Source organism: Erpetoichthys calabaricus, chromosome 13 (genome assembly GCF_900747795.2).
Source record: "Erpetoichthys calabaricus chromosome 13, fErpCal1.3, whole genome shotgun sequence".
Lineage (NCBI taxonomy): Eukaryota > Metazoa > Chordata > Cladistia > Polypteriformes > Polypteridae > Erpetoichthys > Erpetoichthys calabaricus.
The window spans coordinates 30,909,110-30,925,391 of record NC_041406.2 but is presented as its reverse complement, the minus strand read 5'-3'; the positions used below and the strand labels follow the sequence as shown (position 1 = coordinate 30,925,391).

At 35.6% G+C, this 16,282-nt stretch overlaps 1 protein-coding gene across 1 annotated transcript in view; it reads left to right on the top strand.

The window, feature by feature from the left end:
* Positions 1–16,282, top strand: part of ptk2aa (protein tyrosine kinase 2aa) — a 217,063-nt gene that overhangs the window by 9,411 nt on the left and 191,370 nt on the right. Inside the window, 1 exon segment of the mRNA XM_051935932.1 lies at positions 9,599–9,825. Within this exon segment, the coding sequence (XP_051791892.1) occupies positions 9,599–9,825 (227 nt within the window).

The following is a 16,282-nucleotide window of genomic DNA, read 5'->3' as shown; positions in this document are numbered from 1 at the left end:
GGAACAGCAATCTCATTAGACCAAATACCCCTTTTAACACAACGCACTATATTATGTCCAAAAAATATTAATGTTGATCACATTAATAACCAGTTCATTTCATTACTTTCTGGAGAGGCACGGCTCTTTCTAAGCTCTGACAAAGTTGACTTTGATGACGACAATGAACATCTGAATTTCCCCTTAGAATATTTGAACACTATTAACCCAGCCGGATTACCACAACACAATCTTAGCCTTAAAAACGGAACAATAATCATGCTATTAAGAAACCTTAACACTAAACAGGGTTTATGCAATGGCACACGTTTAGTCGTCAACACCATGACAAACAATGTTATTCAAGCAACAGTTCTTACAGGATCACATGCTAACAATACTGTTCTCATTCCTAGAATTGACCTTACGAGTTCTGACCTAGAATTACCTTTTACACTGAAACGCCGACAGTTCCCCATTAAACCTGCATTTGCCATGACCATCAACAAATCACAAGGACAAACCATGGACAAGGTTGGCATCTACCTCTCTGAACCCGTTTTTGGACATGGACAACTTTATGTTGCCTTCTCATGTGTTCGACGTTCATCTGACGTTAAAGTTAAAGTTATAAATGCTCCATGCCAAGGAAGACTCATTCAAGGACAGGACACCATCTTTACTACTAATGTGTACAAAGAAATATTCCAATAAACCATTACTCTGTGCCAAACACTGTATTGTTTGCTTTCTATATGCATCATCCACAACTGCACACTATTCTATATCTCATTCATACATCTCACTCTTTGTCATGCCCCAACGCCAGGGGTTGGCGAGCGAAGCGAGCAGGGGGCGGAGCCCCCTAGTTTTGTGATAAGACATGATGTTGTACACAAAACGCTATTTTCAATTGTGTGCTTGTTCAGTGTGTATTAAAAGGGATTCAAATTTCAGTGTACAAATATCCTAATAATTCTGCTTTCACTGTTGAGTATTCAGGTGCACGTTTGGGTACTCCAGTGCATCAATACTCATTCCTCTATTCCTTTTGTATTGTTTTTTTTATTTATTTATTTTTTAAATAAAGGTTGTAAAGTTAGTATTTGCTGAGATCATAACTTTGTATATACTTTTGACTGTCCAAATTATGCTAATGGAAAAATAAAATATATTTACAGGTTTATTTTTTGAATTTACACACATACTGCCAAGGATGGCAAAATATGACATTATCACAACACTTGAGATAAGTTTCTAGGCATCACATGTTAAATATTCTAATAATGTAATAATTGTTAACCCAAGCAAAACCTTTTTTATTCTATATTGTATATATTCTTGGAGAGCCCTAAGTTACTCTGATTTAGCTTTTTGCTTATACTTAATAGTATTTGCATACATTAGTTATTTCAAATACTAATGTACAATAAAATCTTTATATTATATCTGTGTACAGTACTGAGGCTACAGCAGAAGCAGACACATCACCTTATTACAAGTATGGTTCTACCTCTGTATCCGAGTGCTGTATCACAAAAAACACATTCGTATGAGATCTTCATATAGAGTGAGTAAGACAGTGAGGAATAGGCCACACAGAATATCACTTTGTACCAATGAGATATTCATAGCAGGGAAGGCACGTGCCTCTCTGATTTTCATGTCACTACATGCCATGGTGAGTGAGATGGATTTAGAACACACAGAAATGTGTTCTGCATACACCTTCTTTTTCTCCCTTTATCATCTTTGTGTTGCTTATGGATATTTTCAGGCAAATATGGCCAGTTAGGACGGGATGAACAAATGTATACTTTTGTATACCTCATTGTTTGGTTTTCAGTTTGTGCACAAGGAGAATTGGATATTAAGTAAAAATTGGCCTTCAAACACTCTTTGGAGAAGAGACAGTTTAGTTTGTAGATTTTAACATGAAATATACTGTAGACTGATTATAGCACAAAGCTTAATATATTTAAATGTTACCACAATGTTAACATTTTAAAGTTTTTGTGTGATGTATCTTTTTTTTTTTTAAATATATATTAAATATATGTTTTAGCATTATGTTTTATTTATTGATGATTTTTAAGGATTATAGTTCCAAATCAGTAAGACAAAGCGCATCATATTATCAATATCTGTTTAGACATCCCCCACTTCTGCCTCTCTAAGTAGAACTGAAGGACACAAATTTAGTAACAAGTAATAGCAATGACTTATCCAAAAGATTAGAAATGAATGGTTCAGTATGGCCAGTGAATTGACACTGATAAAAAATTGTATTCTTTATAAAGTTAACTTATCCCATTTTTCTATAAGTTGGAAAAAAATCTATTATTTTCCCATTGTGTTGTGGTTAGATGAGTCTTCCAGCTGAGAAAGATAAAACAATGTTCTAACAGTATAGTGTAAGTAATTTAGTAATATAATACACCTTTGGGTGTTTCTCCATCAGAGTGGTTAGTGGATTACAGATAATTGTGAACCCAATCACAACCTTTTTTGTTCAGATAAGGTCTGAACCCGGTACATATCCAAAATATGTGGCTCAGTGAAACAGGTGCCTAATTATGTTGCCCTGTTCCAGTGTTGTCTTAGAATATCAGGAGGTGTACACTTTTAAAAGCACCTTTATAGTTTATGGATATTACCTCAATCTTTATTGTAGGTGGAAAGTATATTTTTGAAATGGTGAGAAATGTTTAGAATTTGGGCATATTTCTTTTAACAAAGTCTCGAAGCTACAGTAGTGTTAAAATAAATAAATAAAATTCAGTGCAAACTTGTTTTTGAGGCACAGTTGTTGAACAGACACAAATATATGTCTCTTGTGCTAAATCAATTATGTTCAGTTTACAGAGCCAGTCTTTCTTTATACTGCTTAGAAGTGGAGGATATTGTCTTTTTTTATTTGATTATTTTTACATTAAATATGTTATAGGTGGGTTCCGGGATACAGCATTCTCATGTTGAGACAGTTCTGCAAATACTAATGAGCTCATGAAGCTACAAACATTTTTTTAATTGAATTTCAATTAATTTTAATCAAGCATCTTAAGTTTATTTAAAATGGCTGTTTAGCTGGAGTAATAGAACCTTTTATTTGTAATTTCCAGCCTCCTAAGTACTTGTCCTAGTCTAGCCATCTCTGGAAGTACTGATGCTGGATGGGATAAGTGACATGTCTCTACTAAGGGGTCAATCATTAGTTACCAGGGGCTTTTTGTGCCACAATTATATCTTTTCCAACTCTGTAAGGTAGTGTCATCAAAAACTGTAGAATGTTTTAAGTATACGGTCAATATACTATATGATGCACGATTCATTTAAGATTCAGTGATATGGGTTTTGTAATTAAAAATACAGTAATATTAATTCTATTAATGTTTAAAATGTTTTTCTGCTAAATAAATAATAAAGTTATTCATATTTGCCAACATTTATGTTAACAAACATTTTATGTGCAAGTTCCAACATTCTGACATACAAAGTGGGTTACAAACGTTGGCGGAAACTGAACTTGTCTTAACCTTGGGGGGGGGGGGGGGGTCACCTGTATGTACTCCTTCAGTTATTAATTAATTACTTTAATACAATAATTTATCCATGGGTTCTTGTAGATTTATAAAACTATTTTAGCAAAAATTGATATGAGGGTAAATTTAATAAAGTAATAACCTGCTAATAAATAATGGGTTCCATCACCAATTGCAAGTGGATTAATTAGTGCTTCATACTCTTAAATTACAGCATAAGTTGCATTTGCTATAAGGTAACTGGTTTGTATCAACTGCAGAATCCCTTTACCTAGCTCAGGGGTGGGCAGATTCAGTCCTGGAGGGCCGCAGTGGCTACAGGTTTTTGCTCCAACCCAGTTGCTTAATAAGAAGCCCTTATTGCTCAAGTAACACTTCAGCTTCACTTTAGTTGTCTCGCTCGTTAAGATTTTGAACCCTTACTGCTTATTTTAGTCTTAAACAGCTGTATTCTTGGTTTTTAATTGCTCCTAATTAGCAATACCATGCAAATGACAAAAGAGACCAGCATTTCTCCATTTAGCTTGTTTTCATTTACACCTGTGTGTATTTATCATGCACTATTTGGTTTAATTAAATACTTGGAAGGAAAGTGAAGAGAAAAAAGTGAAGCACTGAGAATTACTCATCTGTTTTAGACTTCAAATCATTTTGATGATATCCTTAGAAAGGAAAATAAATCTAGGATATGAGAATGACCTGACATGGCAGAGTTAAAGCACTAGCAAGCCATGCAATTAAATAATTGACAAGGATTGGTTTATAATTAAGCAACTGGGTTGGAACAAAAACCTGCAACCACTGCGGCCCTCCAGGACTGAATCTGCCCACCCCTGACCTAGCTCATGGTCTAATCTTGAAGGGGACACCTCAGCTCTCTGCAATTTTACAAGTTTTTCACCACCAAGAGAAGCCCTTCCCACACTGTTCTTCGAAGTATAAGTATATCCGTATGCTTGACAATCCAAGAGAGAGAAACCCCTTTCACTGCTCAAATTTGTATGCATTGTATGTTGCATCGCAAGAAATAAGAATTCGACAAAATGTGAATTACTGCACTAAGGATGCAATTTGCTAACCATGTCACTTTTATTTTGCTGAACTTTTGTGCTTCCACATTTTTTTTTTTGGTGGAGGCCTCCATAGAGTGGCAGCCCCATCTCTATCCACAATTACAGCCTCATCTTGGTTAGAAGAGCTGTTCTGCAGATGGAGTTCATTTGTATGAAGTGCAAGCATTATTTTTCCACGCAATCACTTTCTACTGCTGAGATGAAAAAATGGTGTGATCCCTAAGAATAGCCTACATGCTATAGCATTTTTTTTTTGTTTACATTTTTTATCAGTTATTACTGGGGCAGTTATTCCTAGAAGTCATGATGTGCTATATCACTGATACTATGCTTTATGATCCCACAGTGCATTCAGTACAACATCCAAGATTAGGGATTCTTGTTTTGTACAACTTGCATGTATAAGCTTATAGTAGTGAGTGCTATCTTGTAATTGACTCATAGCTATTCTCCTGTTCACCTTATTAATGGTTTAATGTCTAGGTTTATGATGATTTGCCTCTTAGTTATCAACTTCTGTCAATTCTAGTTTCAACATCATTTCTGATTTCTGATTTTTGGCATTGACCTTCACTACACACTTGAACTTATGCTCATCTCCTACCTTAGCAGTTGTAAGTAATTCAGGAAGGTCTGCTGTAAATAAAAAGAAGATGGGCATTGTCTGAGCTGCAGTTATTCAGATTATCTTGGATAAAGCAACTGGCATAACACTTTGGCACATCTGGCATAACCCTTAATTGCAATAAAAAACTTGTCCAACTGATCATTTCTACAATACTGGTTTTTCTTTAATATTGTAATGCTTCCTGAAAGAAGGCTATACCTGACATGAATTAGCTAAGATTTATGTTTTTCTTTTTAAACCATGATTGAGAGTCCTAATATTCAACATAAAAAAGGTTTTAGAGTTTGTACTTAATGTTTGTTAGAAACACAAATATATTGTTATCCTTTTTAGTTGTAGGTTTTGAATTCCCCCTCAGAAAATCTATTTTGCACATCCTGCTTTTACCTGTTGAAAATGTTCTTGTTCTGAACCTTGCAACCAGTAATAGTTTGAAATAATTAGGTGCTAGTGAAAGAAAACTAAGATGTTGTGTAAAGGAAAATGTTAGTTTAATGGCTAATTGGGTGCTAAATAACGTAGGTTGTATGTGAAGTTTAATGTGTTAGTGGTAGCAGATTGCAAAGGTGTCATGTGTACCTGTATAACACTGAGTTGTAGAGAGAGTGGACAAATATAAGAGCATATTTGCATTATAAAATGATATGGATAAAAGGTATTTAGCAATAGTGAAATAAATGGTAGATGCAAACATTTTTATTTCTAATTTTTTCATATTTTTTACATTAAAATTTTTTTTTTGATGTAATTCATTTTAATTATTTTAATAACATTTTAAATGTTTTGATGTAATTGTTTTTTGCAGTCTTGACTTAGTTAATATTATTCAAGACTGAACAGTTTTAGGTTGGTATACATACACATTTAGTATCTCAGTTTTGAAATAAAGCCATTATATTAGTGATGTAATGTTTTCTGTAAAATAAAAAATAAACTTGTTTGTTTAGTGTATGGAATTTAACATATATTTTGACAGCGACATCTAATCAAGTTACTTAAGTTATATAATGATGTGCATTGACATCCCATGTATCAAATAACATAGACTTTATGGTTTTTTTTTTTAATTACTTAGATTTCCGCCCATCTTTGACAGGTAGCACAGCCAATACTATAAATACAGTACTCAAAACAATTCATGTATACAGTAATACCTGAGCATTGGCTAAACAAAAAATAAACTATAATTTGTTGGAAGCATGCAATGCAATAGGGGTGCTGTTAGTAATACAAATCAAATTATTAGATATAATAATGCCAGATTTTGGTGAAGAAATCAATTTGATGTTAATGAAATTTTCTTATTTTCTAGTTTATACCCTGTTAGTTTTGTTTTTTTTTTGTTTTTTTTTTAATTTCTGCTAAGCTTTATTTTCAAAACTTAAGTTTTTCTCTCCCTGCCTGGTTTCTTATACAGTGACTGTCATTCATCTCCTTTTTCCATTTTTCCCCAAGTTCTTTATTACAGGTTTTTAACATTCTATTTAGTGATTGACTGTTTTCATTTTATGTTACTTACAATAGCTCAGATCCTGGAGATTTCACTTAATCTCCCTCTTAAATTGCTGAAGGTACCCATTGACGAAGTCTTTACATTTTGCCTTTTTTTTTTTTTGGTAGAGCATTGTGTAATTTTATAGTCAATGGTGTGTGATTGTAAGGAAATAATTGTTGTTCTTGAAGTGTAGCAGTGAAGAAGAGCTTGTGTGAGCTAGAGTATGAGACATATTGCTTGGGCCTCTCTTTCTGTTACATCGTCTCATTCATTAAGGACAGCGTCTACTCCCTTGGGGTCTACTACCATGTGTATTGTATTCAACCAGACAGAACTGGTTATGTCAATTTTGACACTTAATAGGCCTTATGTGCTCTGTACCACAGAAAAAGAGCTATGCCTAGAAGAATTTAAATGAGAGGTCTTTAACTGAAATAAGATGACATTTATAAATACGTTGATGCTCTTTGGGGAGGTTGCGACAAGCAACCATCCCTGGCATTGAGATTTAACCAATGTTTGCTTTAGTGATCTTTTTATTTGTACAAAGATCTGGGGCTGTAAGTGAAAATGGTAAATTTGAAATACTGATCTAAGCATAAAATCAAGTGCACTTGTCTCTTTCAAATGTTTTTCAAATTATTTGATATGTTTAAAAACATTTTTGATTGTTGTAACTAGCGAGTTAATTTGGCAATAATTAGACACTAACACCCCTATTGCCTTCTTGGGAAAGTGAGAGTCTTTTCATTTTGGGTTGTGAAGAGCATAAAAACACTTATCTTCCATGTTTCTGAGCTATGGGAATTTTCTTGTAATAGATTTAACGTTGAATAAATAAACAAAATAGGGAAGGTGCATTAAAAACAATAGATGAAATAGCGTTAACTTAATTAGAAATTCATATATTGTAATGGGTGTGTTGGTTTATATATTCATACTAGGGGGCTCTGCCCCCTGCTTGCTTCGCTCCCCCACCCCCGGGTTTGGTTTACCGGATATACAATTTAAAGAGATTGTTAGTTTCATGGGAATTGTTACATATGCATTATTTTCACTTTTACTTTAAAGCTTTTGTAAAAACAATACTTTATCCTTTATTTCCGGCCCCGGGCGTGGTTACATCTTTCTCGCAAGACGTGTAACGCTGCTCGCGTTGTGAAGGGGGTGCGGCTGAACGCATGCTAAGGTGAAGCGGTCGGATCGTCTGCTGGCTTTCTGCTGCTGGTGATCTGTGTGTTTTGCTTGTCGTTGTTTTAAGAGCTGGGAGCACATGAAGCGTGTCTGCCAACAGTAATCCAACAACTGCCAGGTTAGATGTCCGTGGACTTGTTTTAAATGATGTCTCACTGCCTTGTCTCGTGTCTCGCGTGACGTTGTAAGAACAATACTTGTCCTTTATTTCCGGCCCATGGCGTGGTGAAATCTCTTTCTCGCAGGACGTATAACGCTGCTCACGTTATCAAGGGGGGTGGGGTGGGGTGCGGTTGAACGCATGCTAAGGAAAAGCCGTTGGATTATCTGCTGTCTTTCTGCTGCTGTTGCGCTGCCCATTGATCATTTAAAAGCCTGTACAGCAGCTGTCCTTTTGCCACTTCGCGTCGTGAAGGGGGTGGGGGGTGGGTTAGGGTGACTGAACGCTCGCAAGGAGAAGCGGTCAGATCATCAGCTTGGTTTCTGATACTGGCGAGCTGCATGTTTTGCTTGTCGTTTGTTGTTGTTTGAAGAGCTGGGAGCAAGTTAGGCATTTGTATTGCGCCGTTTTTTTTTTTGCTTTTTTTTTTTTTTGAGCCTTTTGAATTCCACTGCTTTCATAATCTCTAAACTGCTTTACATTTGTATAGCGACAACGTTTTTGAACGTCTTTATGAAGTTCTACTATGTCTTTTACTCTTTGTCTTTTAATTCTGAGCCCGATTGGACATGAATTTTTTAAATTCCACTTGTTCCGGGCTGACTATTACTTATTTTCTGAATTTGCACCTAGATTATTCTTTTTCTTTTTTGCATTTTTTACTCTCCCAACGCTTTTGAGTCTATTTTTCTCTGCGCTGCTGTTTCTTCTTTGCTTAGTTGTCGACGTTTCATCTATAACGTATTGTTCTTATACGCTTTATATGCGCTGAGAGCCCTGGATCTGTGTGTGCTCAATGCCTTTACATGACTGAAGTGTTTTGCTGCCTGTGGTCTTATTTGATATTGGTTCTAAGTAGGGTGTGTCTTGCAAGAATCTCACGTTCTACGTCCCCGTGAGACGGTCCTGGGTCAATTTCTTGGCACAAAGTCTCATGTTTAAGGTCCCCGCGAGACGTTCCGTGGCCAATCTCTTTCGTCTCGTGGGTCTTTAAAGTGACTTCCATGATCTTGAAGATCACGTCTCATTTCCCTAGTCTTTCCCTCCCATACATACATACATACATACATACATACATACATACATACATACATACATACATACACACACACACACACACACACACACACACACACACACACACACACACACACACACACACACATACATATTATACATTCATGACATTCGTAGTCTGAATCACAATCTGATTGTATGGGTGGTTACCTACCAGGTAACGCTTGTGGTTGGTCTGCAAGTTAGCAAATAGTGCCCTCTTCAGTTGCGAGAAGCAGATCATAGAATGCTGCATAGCAATGCTGCTAATTCTGGGCAAAACACGTGTCATGTACTCTTTGCATTATTTGACAGTAAACTATGCAGCATATATAATATATATAAATAATCTTTATGGATTTAGAAATAACCTGTGGAAAATGGGTTTTGGGAAAAAGTATGAACCATTCATTGGGAAACTTGTAATTTCAATAAATACTTAACTACACTATTTATTTATCTATTTTGCAGAATATGACAGACACTTAGCACCCAGGAAAGGAATGGCAGCTGCTTACCTCGATCCTAACCTGAACCATACCCTTGGCTCAGGAGCCAAATCACGTCTAAGCATGGGTATGGAACGTTCTCCTGGAACCCTGGATCGAGTTCTCAAGGTGTTTCACTATTTTGAGAATAGCAAGGAGACGAGCACCTGGGCAAGCAACATCCGCTATGGAGAAGGAACAGATGTCAGAGTGAGTTTGCATTTGCTTAGTCTATAACCAGGTCTTACTGTATATTATTTTACCCTAGCGTGAATGCTTAACAAATTCAGAAATCATATTGTAAAAAAAAAAAAAATATATTTCAAACAAAAATACAGATATTGTTTAGGATATCTACATGCTTGTAGACAATGTGTAGTACAGTGGCTAAGTTTTACACTAAATAGAGTACTGAGTGTTCATACCCAGAATCTAACTAACTGCGACCTACACTTCATCTACTTGTGTTGGAAATTGTTAAAAATATACAATATGTAACAGACTTTTTTTTGTTATCCAGGTCATTTAAATCTCCTTAAGTAAAGGTGTGTGTGTGTAATAATAATAAAATAACAGTTTATTAAAGACTGGCCAAAAATTAATTTTTTTTCAGTTTAGCATCATCTATATAAATAAAAATGTAAATGTTCGTTTGTTCAAAACCTTAAATCTCCGAAAGTTCTTCACCGATTGCTTTGAAATTTTGACACAACGTTGCATTTGAATACGCATGTGTTTTTATATACCTATATTATATAGATGTCACAACTGTGACAGGTAAAAACATGCTTTTTTTTGAAAAACAGCGCCATCTGTTGGACGTAAAAGCAACACAGGTAAAAACATGCTTTTTTTGAAAAACCGCCATCAGTTGGACGTAAAAGCAACACACGCTATACTAAATATTTTACGATTCCATTTCAATGTTTCCGATTTACGATCCATTTAAATCTCCGTTAAATCGATCAAATACATTTGTAAGTACGTGAATAAAGGCAGCGACATGGCAGTTTTTGGTGTGCAACCAGAAAGAAGTGATAGGAATGCGGTCATACATATCGATGAAATCGCACAGTATCAGGCTGGACGATACATAAGCAGCAATGAAGCTGTATGGCGAATTCTTTCATTTCCCATACATGAACAAAGTCCAGCTGTTGTTCACTTAGCAGTACATCTAGAAAATGGACAACGCTTTTATTTCACAGCTGCAAATGTGCAACAAATACCCCTGGATCCACTGGCTACAACGTTAACTGCTTTCTTCACGTTATGTCAAAATGACATGTTTGCAAAAACACTGCTATATTCGGAAGTGCCTACGTATTACACATGGAATGCGAGTAGAAAATCATTTCAACGACGCAAAACGAGGAGAGCGAGTCGACGGACAACCTGGCATATTCAAAGAAACTACGATAGGCAGACTGTATACCGTGCATCCCAATCAAGATGAATGCTTCTTTCTTCGCATACTGTTGGTAAATGTGCCTGGTCCAACGTCTTTCCAGCAATTGAGAATTGTCAACGGCGTTACACATGCCACTTTCCGCAGTGCATGTCAAGCTCTGAATTTATTGGAGAACGCCAGACACTGGGATGTATGCATTAATGACGCGTGCAACACGTCACATCCAAATCAAATTCGTGCATTGTTTGCAATCATATTGACCACCTGCATTCCTTCATTTCCAACACAGTTATGGGAGAAATATAAATCGCACAAGGCTGAAGATATTTTCCGTCGAATACGCAAGGAAAATTCAAATATAAACATGGATTTCACAGCAGAAATCTACAACGAAGAGTTGATAATGATTGAAGATTTGTGCTTAGAAATCGCGAACAAAGTTATCAATCAATTGGGAATGCCATCACCGAATCGATCTGCTGCTGCTTCGTTCGATGTAGAATTGTGTCATGAACAAAATTACAACACGGGTGATCTTTTGTCGAATGTGCAATCAAATATTCCTAAGCTAACGCTTGAGCAAAAAGGCATTTGCGATCAAATAATGCAAACTGTCAATAACAGGGTTGGAGAAATCTTCTTCTTAGCTGCGCCAGGAGGAACTGGTAAAACGTTCCTAATTAGATTGATTCTGGCAGCAATTCAATCCCAAAATGACATAGCCTTAGCTCTTGCTTCATCCGGAATAGCTGCGACATTGCTACCAGGTGGAAGAACTGCTCATTCTGCTTTGAAATTGCCATTGAACATGCAATTCATTGAATGTCCCACGTGCAACATTTCCAAAGCATCCAGCATGGTAAAAATATTGCAGAAATGCAAACTTATTGTTTGTGATGAATGCACAATGGCGCACAAAAAATTGCTCAAGGCTCTTGATCGATCATTGCAAGATTTGCGTGTAAACATCAGACCATTCAGACGATGGAACAACAAAAAATACTGTATACCCATGAGCATTGTGAAATTAAACATATTAGAAACGTGCACTTTCTCTTTTCTTTCTTTTCAATTTAACCAGACTGAGCCACAGCAACGCGTGGCCGGGAACAGCTAGTTAAACAATAAAAATGTAACTTTATAGTCTGATTTCTATTTCAGTGAAATCATTTAGAAACTGAGTTTCAGCAGCCAGTCAAAATAGTATACAGAATTGCTGAAAATGATTTGAATTTAATTTTAATTCTTTTCCATTTATTGTTCAAGCACGCACAATACTGTTAGGGATTTTCTTTATTCTTGGATTAACTTACTAACTCTGCTTTTCTCTTGGCTATAACATCTGATTTAGTAGATCACATAGCTATCATCCTGTCTAGACTTATTTCACATCATTTATGGCAGAGATTGTGAGAGTCTATATTCAGTTGTGATTTACGAAAAGTTGAGAAAAAAATATTTGGTCTAACATTACATTTTTAAGTGACTCTTTTTAATGAGAAGCTTAGTGTACAATGTCTAGTGCCTGTTATAACCGTTTACTTACTGATGTACAGTTCAACTGATCTGAAGTAGACTCAAGCTAATCTACTCCTGGCTTTCCCATATGTACAGTAGTTTTAGAAGTGTATTACTTTATATGTCTAAAAAATGGCATAAAGTGTAGGTCTTTCAGGAAACCATAATCTGATTAATAAAGTAATTAAGGCGAAGGTTAAAGTTAAGGTTGTTAAAACCAACCAACAATGATGCATGGCACTGAGACATGGGCAATGAAGGGAGCGCAGGAGTAGTCAGATGTGGCAGAAATGAAAACATTGAGATGGATGTGTGGAGATACAAAAAGGGACAGAATAAGAAATGGGACAATCAGAGGTACAACAAAAGTGAGAGAAGTATCTAAGAAAGTAGCAAGAAAGTAGGTTCAAGTGGTATGAACATGTAATGACTAAAGACAATCAATATGCGGGCACAAGAGTGATGGGAATGGAAGTACAGAAGAAGAGAAAGCAAGGTAGGCCAAAGTGGAGGTGGATGGATAAAGTAAAATGAGATCTGAAGAAAAAGGATGTGACTGGGAAAGAGATGCAGGACTGAGCTGTTTGGAGAAGGTTAATCAAACACATCGATCCGACATAGAAGTTGGAAAAGATGAAGAAGAAGAAGAAGAACTATTCAGCAGTAGCATCATTTCGCTGAATGAAAAGGCAGCAGTTAAATTAATTGACAAATGTCAGATGTATAAACACAAGCAGAGCAACAAAAAACTTTTTAGCCTTTTAGCTTCTGATGTGTTTTAATAATTCTCTTTACAAATTCTGTGCATTATGAAATGAAATATTTATTAATGTACTCCTTCTACATGGCCATACTGTTAATCACTTTTTAAATAACAAAATATTCCATGCTTTTTTAATTTATTTTATTTTTTAAATAAGTGAATGGATTGGAGGTAAAATTGTTATTACTGCTGGCTCAAAGTTCCAGAGTCATCTGTTTGAATCCCAGACTGAGCAATGCCTGTGTGAAGCATACTTGTTCTCCCCTTCATGTCATGTGTTTTCTTCCTTCAACCTAAAGATGTAAAAGTTATGTTTATCTTGTTTAAAACATCGACATTTATAAAAGCACTGTTTATTAAAATGCTTTCTCAAAACATCTTTTGTTAATTGTTTTTTTCAAATAAGTAAGCTTTTGAACTGTTTATTTGTTGATTAGTGTTGATCAGCAAATTTCTCCAAAGTGTTATTTGCAGCAAATTTGCTGCGTTCATCACTTGTTCGTTGAATTATTTACTGATAGTTTGGCCGGTTTAGGAGAACTTTTTTCCCCAGTCCCCCATAATGCTTTGCAAGGCCAGGATGAATTCCCCTGGAGTGGTAATAGCTAACATTGGATGGGACCGCCCCGTGGGTATATAATGCTTATGATCTGCATTACAGACTCTGTGGGACTTAACTTGTGAGACTCTGCTCTGTGGTAGAACAGATAAAGGATAAAGAAATAATGCAGGTTCTCAGAATTTTATTTTTATGAAACATTCAGCATAAATATCGAGTTATCTCTGCTTGGCACCAACTGTGCAGGTCTGATCTTCGAGTTATAATAGAAGGCCGTGCCCTATGCATGCATAATTAGCCACATAGAAATTAAAAACAAACCTTTTTGGGGCCTGACAACTCCAAACACAGGAGACTCTATGAAATAATAATAAAGAAAAATGTATTACTATTTACAAGATGTTTCTGTCTTTTTGATAAAAGAAAAAGTGCAGAACATCAGCACAGATAGTTTGGAGAGCCTTCAGCTCAACTTCAAAAAAAATAGAAGGAGCCACGCCACTTTGAATTTTCTGCCTTTAAAAGACCTATGTATTTTTTCAGATTTTTGACCATGATTTCGGCATTTTTGCTTTGTTTTGACAAAATGTATGATTGCGCGCGTCTGATTGCATTCTTCGTTGATCTCATGGAGGCACGTTGGTGCAGTGAATGGCACTGCTGCTGCACATCTCAGGTCACCTTTTTCGCCACAATAATTGGTCCAGTATAATTGGGAGAAGTTACCCTAGCCTTCAGGGACAATTTAATGATTATTGCACCATTATATATAATTCAGTCATATTTAGTTCAGTTAGTCATTATCCACTGACTTCAATGCATTTCACAGAGTTTGGCGATATTCGTGAACACTCCCGTGATTTCTCCAAATTCGAGGCAAAGTGAAGACTGTGGAGTTTGCTCATCACTATTGTTGATACTGTAATTTTTTGTGATTCAAAATTTGTGTAAATTTGGTAATTACAAAAAAACATGTTTAGGAATTGTTGAAGAAGGTTTTGATTTAACTTTAAATTATATTGGCTAATCAATGAGTAAATGCAGCTAAGTAGTACTTCTAAAATCTTCACTAGGTTTTGAGTTTGCTCTTGCTGTTCAACTTGCTGTTAAAACATGTTGTCCAGCATTACCAGTTTGACATCGTCAATAACGCTTGCTGTTCAGTAGGTATAGTGGTTAGGGTCTAAAAGTGATGTGTAACCTTGGGGAGGTGGGTTAATTGTGTAATTACTAACCTTTTCCAAAGGTCACGAACTACATACTATCTATTGATCATTGAAACTCTTTCTGAATAGTGGCAGTAAGTGGTTTTCAACTAATACCATTTACAGTAAATTGGGATTTAATTACATCTGCCATTGATTAGAATAACTGTTACAGGTTATATATGGCTTGTTTTGTGGAAAGCACTTCTTTTGGTATCAGATTTTACCAATCCAATCATTTATCTAAAAAAAATAAAAAAAATAATTGAAAGTTGTACAGAACCTTGAGCTTATGAACATGAGGGCTTTCTTTATATTATTATTAAAACATAGTTTGTTTTATATTTATCTTAGAAATTTTGAACTTTTTTTCTATTCCCTCCAATTACGCCATCACCAAATATATTTCTGACCCTAGCCTAACCAACCCCCTAACCAAGAAAATTGAAAGTTTTCTTTATTTGGGAATATTTTCAGCTTCAGAAGCTTATTTCTTAAGTAATATTTGGTCTTTATGTTCAAGACTACATCTTAATAAAAATGTATAGCTGCTACTAACTCATTTTTTTCCATTGATGACATGTTTATGTCCTGATCTTCCAATCAATTTAGTAGACTGGCTTCTAAATTGTTCTGTTTAAACATTTATTTATATCAGGCACTGGTGATAGGTTGGTGTAAATAGGAGCAATGTTTAGTTTCTGAGACTTGGCTATGCCCTTGAGGGAAATGCCATTGATGTTTAGACGGTACTGATTAAGATGATTAACAAACGTGGTATTGCAGAGGCTGCACATAACAAACTGTATAAATTCTGATAGATGGTTGTGTAGAAGGCTGGGGTTAGTCTGCCATTGTTAACTTGTTAGTATCATGCTGCTCCATCTTGATTACTCAATTGATTAAAATCAGTGACAACGTTGACAACAAAACATCTGATTTAATGTTTTTCTCATGGCAAACAGAATAGGGTAAGCATGAACAGTTCAATGTATGTAATTTGTAATGATTTGTTGATTATTCTTTACATGGCATGGTTTTCATTTTTCTCAGTGATGTATATGCACTCCTCTGAGAGGTAATGCTCTCATTTTTTGTTTGCTGCCTGCTTATTCTGTTTGGAGGCATCATGAATGCAGTGGTTTATTGTGAACTCAGTGGATCTGATACAGAATCTGACAATTGTTTATTTTCAGTAATTTAAATGCAAG